This window comes from Octopus bimaculoides, chromosome 12, assembly GCF_001194135.2.
Source record: "Octopus bimaculoides isolate UCB-OBI-ISO-001 chromosome 12, ASM119413v2, whole genome shotgun sequence".
In the NCBI taxonomy this organism is placed as follows: domain Eukaryota; kingdom Metazoa; phylum Mollusca; class Cephalopoda; order Octopoda; family Octopodidae; genus Octopus; species Octopus bimaculoides.
In genome coordinates this window covers 8784120-8790817 of record NC_068992.1, presented here as the reverse complement: position 1 = coordinate 8790817, position 6698 = coordinate 8784120, and the positions used below count along the sequence as shown (strand labels likewise).

Here is a 6698-nt window from a genome sequence, read left to right as displayed (position 1 = left end):
AGATTCAAACAACACATATACTCTTTCAAATTTATTGATGGAACATAGAACCACCATCACCTCTCTCCCACATTATGTTTGAAACATAAGGGACAAGTTCAAAATGTTCCAATGGCCTGGAGCATGCTAAATATTGCATCCACTATATCCTCCAATCCCACCCCTGCCCCAAAATAAAAAGATGAAAAAGTTTTTCCAAGCCACAGGTTCACAATGCCAGTTTCCTGGATTCTGGAACATGTCTGTTCCTTCCCTGGGTGGGACATTGGTCTGTTGCAGGATTACTCATTTTTACCAGCTGAGAGGAGTGCAGCAATGTGAAATGAAGTGCTTTGATTAAGAACATAACACATCACCTGGTCCAGGAATTGAAATCAGAATCTCATGATCACGAGTGCAACACTCTACCATGAAGCTACACACTTCCACTCTCTATATATCAATATGGTACAAATGTATGTTATAATTATTGGAGAAATTTTATACCCTAATTCAAGAATCAAGGTCACTGTATATAAGATTTAAAATTTGAAGACACTGCAAACACAGGGCAAAATGCGACAAAAATATACTTGCAAACCAGCTAGCCGCCATTGGTTCTGATAAATTCACAGAAAAAAAAAACAAAGTCACACTTATAGTGATTATTTTTTTATTTTGAATTGTGAAAAGAATATAAATGTAACAAAAGTGAAAAAAAGGTTGGGAAGTACTGGTTTACAGGAGGTGAATTTCTAACTAAAAAGTATTAGTGACACAAAATGTCTAAAAATCCCTCGCTGAAGAAAATTCTCTAGCGATATATGATAAAGAAGGCAGGTTTTTTTGGTTAGAAATTACAGCTCAATGTTTATTGTTTTGATTCTGAAGTGAATTTAAAGCGTGAGTGTGAACGAGACAGAGACTTTTGCTAGAAACAACAGTTCAATTTAACATTGTCACAAATATGAAAACCAGTGTTAAAGCTCTAACAATGAATATTATAATATTACTCTGCTTGTTCCTGTCTGTTTTTGTCTGTGTGTCACATTTAAGGTCATCAAAGGAAGTTATAACTCAAATGTAGAAGTATACATAACAAAAGAGAAGAAGGGAAGAAAGGGAAACAACGAAATGGGAATAGTAGGATCAGTGAAAAAATAAAATAAGGAAAATATAATAACCAAAGAAGCTTGAGCTAAAGGAGTTCTATCTTATGGATCTTTATCTATTTGGGTAGCAAGCAGGATGGTAGAATATGAGAGATAATTGGTGTCATATAAATGTCCAGATTTTAAGTTAGAACTAATTTAAAGAAACAGTTTTGCGAGTAAATTTTTAAACTAGCAAACGTTCTGTTTGGATAAACCAAATGTAGTGCGATTCAAAACAGTATATTATTATATAAATCTGGTTATAATGACCAACCCATGTATGTAAAAGTTAAATCAAAGAAAAGTACATTTGGGAAATACATTCCAAAAGGATTTATGAATAGTGTATATAGCATATTATAAGGACTGTAACTAAAATAAAGCGAAAGTTGGCATAACTTTTTAAGTAACTGACATAGGTCATTCAAATTGCATATGTTGACACAATGACACTTCTATAGTAACGCTTCTTCCTTGTATTATTCGTCTTCACTAAGGCAGCAATCTGGAAGAATTTTTAGCTGACTGGACAAAATACTTAGCAGCATTTTGTCCATCTTATGTTCTGAGTTTAAATGTTGCATGAGTTGACTTTGTCTTTTTTGGTTGATGAAATAAGTACCAGCTGTGCATTGGGATCAATCTAATCGACTAGACCCACTCCCTTAAAATTTCAGGTATTGTTTCTATAATAGAAAGGATTATTCTTCTTGGTTGTAAACAAATAATAGGATTCAAAAAGAAATAGTGTATTGTTACTGAGTTCTTGAAAAAGTGGAGCTGCAGGCTGAGAAGGCTACAGGTTGTTGACAGAGATGGCACAATTCACATTTCTGTCCATATGACACAATTCACATAGCGATCACTGAAAGAATAAAAAATAAAAAAATATATGGACAGATGGATGAATATGGACAATAGGAATAATTGTTTCAATTCATCACTTATAGCATAAAGTCAATCAAATTTAATTTAAGTAAATCAGTTTCGTTAATTATTATAAGCCAAAATCTCATCAGGGAAGAATATACAAAGAGATTTATATATAACATATGGAAAATATAACGAGAACATTAAATAAGCCATCAAGAAAATACAGTGTACCAATACAATTAATATATAATATAAAAATATATACAGTTATAAAAATAATTATTGTCATCAATTAATTTCAACAACGATAATGTTAATGCATACATACCCTTGCAAAAATACAATAAATGGTTATATATAAAAAAAAAACAATAGACAGGTTATTAAATTATGGGAGTAGAGAAGTGAAATCATTAGGTATTTCATATATAAACATATATATATATACACATGTACACACACACACATACAGATATAAAATTAAGTATGGTTAATTTACTAAATTAATTAAATTAATTAAAATTATTAATCAATTAGAAAATAAAGGTAAAGTATTTTTAAAAATCTGTGACAGAGATTAACAAGATCCTGTACAGCTAACTTTTTAACATTCAAAGGGTAACATATAAGAACAGTTTCATTCATTAATTATCTTCTATCTTATCTTCGTTTATTCTAAACATCCCTTAATGATTTTACTATATATTCTTTGTTGTGTCTATCTCTATTCCTCCGCGTCTAACTTTTCTGTTCTTTTACTTGAATCTTTCTATGATAGCGCATTTATGCATCGTTGCCAACGTCGCCTCCCTGGCACTTGTGCCGGTGGCATGTGTAAAGGCATTCGAGCGAGATCGTTGCCAGTGCCGCTGGACTGGCTCCTGTGCAGGTGACATGTAAAATACACCATTTTGAACGTGGCCGTTGCCAGTACTGCCTGACTGGCCCTCGTGCCAGTGGCACCTAAAAGCACCCACGATGATGACGATGATGATGACATACATACATATATATATTGCTTGCTAACTACATAGACATATGATATAATTTACCTTTGGGATTTAGCTTACAGCCTTTTTCATCAGCACCAGGGTTACTGAATGTGCAGCTATAGGTAGCTGAAGTATTCAAGTTCATCAGATTAATCTGCAAAGAATTGAAATAAAAATGTAAACCATGTTGCATGTAACACACACCCAACAAACACATACACACACACACACACACACACACACACATATATATGTATATTGTCCTACTCATGCATGGACACTGATGATGATATATATATACATATATACTAGCAGAAATAACCAGCATTGCCCAGGTTAAAGGAATTTAGCTATCTTATTTTCTGAACAGTGAAGGTAAATCCTTCTAGGTGGGGCCTATTGTATCTATTGTGGGCCCAGGAGAGTCTGCTTTTCCTGTCAATACTGTTGTTGCTCTCTAGCTTATGGGATATGTACCCATGCATTGCTTTTTGCTGGTATGCTGCCTGCTTCTCCTTCAAGCTTCTATTTAAGTTGGCCAGTCCAGCCTCCATTGGTTTGCATAAGACTGCTGGATTCTCAGAACACCTACTCAGTAGTTCTCCAACTATGATAATGTTGTTGCTCTTCCTTTTGAGTATGCATGGAATGTACTCGTTTCTTTCTTTACTGTTCAGCTAGTGTTATCTGAGTGATACAATGCGAATTCCAAAGGTTGTTTGGACTGACCTTATGCCTCTACCGCCATCTCACATGTATCCTATCAGTGTTGCTCTTATTGCTGTTTTACTGGCTTTAGTCACAGCACCAACGTATGCTACATTCTCATCGATTCCGAGGTACTTGTAGATTTCATCGTTAGAAATTGGGGAGATAGGCAAGCCGTTGGTATTCATGTTCTCTGTCAGGACAATAATCTTTCCTCAAGTGACTATCACATATAAGCATTTATCTAGCTTAAACTCGATTCCTATATCTGGTGTAGCCTTGGCATTTGGTTAACAGGGCCGACAAGGGATACACTGCCAATACAAACAATATTACAGATAAAAAAAAAAGCTATTACCCTGGAATATGTTTGTTGATAGCTTAACTCTGTTTGTAACAACAGGTGTTGCTTTAGTAGCTATCATTGATAACTGTGTGGACCATGCAGTGGTCAGCCTTTCAATTGCATTCACTGTAGCAGCTGATACCAGAGCAAGGTGTAGTGATCTATGCATACGTATGTATGCATGTATGTATGTATGTATATGTATGCATGTGTTTGTATGTGTATGTATGTCTATTACTTTGTGAGAGAGAGAGAGAAAGAATGGGAAGGAGAGAGAGATGATTGCATTCCATATTAAAAGGAGATATTTTCATATCCTTGTATTTATGTACCTGTTTCAATGCCTGAATTGAAAGTAGTGTGAGAAAGTAGCCAAAGAGCTCAATACTGATATGTTATTACCTGAATCGAAAATAGGAACTTTTAAGTAACATGATAATGCTGCAAAATCACACACATGCATACACACATATCATGCACACACACACACAAGCACATCCACACACACACATACATACACACCCACACATACGGATTAAAAATGAGAATTCTATCCAAATACTTACGCTTTCCAATCTCCAACCAGATGTGAATTTTTTGAAGAAATTTTTTACCGTTTCATTTAATTTTAATTCTTTTACTGGATCAATTTGTGGGGTGCAAAAATCAAAGCTTGGTTGAGATCCCCTTTTACATTTTTTTGCACAAGATAATTTCTTTGAGAAAACACGTGTTTCATCATTGATTAATTGAACAGTGAAATAATTTGAGGTTCCAGAAAAATAATTGCTTGAAATGTAAAATGTGATTCTCCAGCAGTAACCTGAAACAAAGCACCATGAGATAATGTTTAATTACATAGATTGACTGTTTGTAATAATACTGTTTGTATACATTTTTTTACTTCTTTCAGTCATTGAACTACGGCCATGCTGGGGCACCGCCTCGAAGGATTTTAATCGAACGAATCGGCTGCGGTACTTATGGTTTGAAGCCTGGTACTTAATGTATCAATCTCTTTTGCCAAACTGCTACATTACAGGAACGTGAACAAACCAATACTGGTGGTCGGGTAGTGGTGGTGGGACAGACACAAACACAAAGACACACACACACACCTTTTTTGTATTTTCACTCGGTATCAACTTATCAAAAACAGATCTGACCTTTCTAGCAAACATCAATTGTGCAGCTAACATTCCTGACTGTGTATTCAGGTTAGATGTTACTCGGTACACTCGGTACATTTGTTGGAGTGCAAAATCGTTATTGTTTCATTATATGCCTTTTTCAAAATCTTGAAAATGTCGACAAAACACTGTTAAATTAGAGCATTCATCGTCTACTCTAATCTGTAGGCACGCGTCAGAGAGATCCAATTTAGAAAATATCTTGCCACCATTTAATTTCACAAAAATATATACAGGAAAAGCCTGCAGCCCATCAAGAATCACTGCTGAGGTGCTTAAAACATCTGGTGGTGTGGGTTATGGCCTAGTCACCCGTATTGTAAACCAGGTAGTTCATGATGGAGTCATACCCAATGACTGGCGTAGCAGCACCATAGTCAACTGCTACAACGGTAAAGGTGATGCTTTAGATAGAAATAACTACAGAGGTATCAAACTGCTGGATCAGGTGATGAAGGTTACGGAGAGGGTCATAGCCCAACTAATTAGGGAGAGAGTCTGCTTAGATGAGATGCAGTTCGGTTTTGTGCCAGGTAGAAGCACCACTGATGCTATATTCCTGGTATGGCAACTGCAAGAGTAATACCTTGCCAAAGATAAACCCCTATATTTGGCTTTTGTGGACTTGAAGAAAGCCTTTGATAGGGTCCCTCGATCCCTTATCTGGTGGGCGATGCAGAATATAAAATAATGCATTGTTGAACATACTGATCCCCAAGTCTTTTACTGCCTGTGACTCTGGGATTGTAGTGCCTTCGTGTCCTATATATGCAGGCTGTAGTGCATTTGTGAGTTGATAGTGCAGTGCTTGGTAGTGCAGGGGGAAAAATATAATATCAGAAGAAGATTGAGCTAAACAACTCCTGACCAATATAAGGACAGACAGATAAATATGAACAATGTGGAGAGATGGATCAAGAGGTTTATAGAAGGGGGAACTAGCATTCCATAGACATTGTAAATCAAAGAAATACATACCAAGAACTGATGCTGGTGTATTTTCCTCTGAATCTATTTGTTTATCTGCTGTAGTAACTGTCATTATGTTCAGGGTACTGCCATATGAAGTATATGGAATAGCTGGTTCCTTAGCATTAGCTGGGCATTAAAAAAAAGTCAAGCGGATAAATCTTTTGCCTTTTACTAAATATGTGTGTGTGTGTATGATACACACACACACACGTATATGCATACACACACATACATGCATACATACATACATATATATGTATATATATATATATATATATATATACACGTAAAAGCACCCACTACACTCTCTGAGTGGTTGGCGTTAGGAAGGGCATCCAGCTGTAGAAACTCTGCCAAATCAGACTGGAGCCTGGTGTTGCCATCCGGTTTCACCAGTCCTCAGTCAAATCGTCCAACCCATGCTAGCATGGAAAGCGGACGTTAAACGATGATGATGATGATATATATATATATATATATACAC

The 6698-nt window shown here is 35.9% G+C and overlaps 1 protein-coding gene across 2 annotated transcripts in view; it reads right to left on the bottom strand.

The window, feature by feature from the left end:
- Positions 1–635: 635 nt before the first annotated feature.
- Positions 636–6698, bottom strand: part of LOC106876762 (uncharacterized) — a 16432-nt gene continuing 10369 nt past the window's right edge. Inside the window, exons 8-11 of one of the 2 annotated variants that reach the window (XM_014925449.2) lie at positions 6221–6340; positions 4619–4875; positions 3059–3152; positions 636–1998 (exon numbers count right to left, since the gene is read on the bottom strand). In XM_014925449.2, the coding sequence (XP_014780935.1) occupies positions 1985–1998; positions 3059–3152; positions 4619–4875; positions 6221–6340 (485 nt within the window). In that variant the 3' untranslated portion in view covers positions 636–1984. The remainder of the gene's footprint in view (positions 1999–3058; positions 3153–4618; positions 4876–6220; positions 6341–6698) is intronic. The other variant, XM_014925450.2, reaches the window with a different exon arrangement.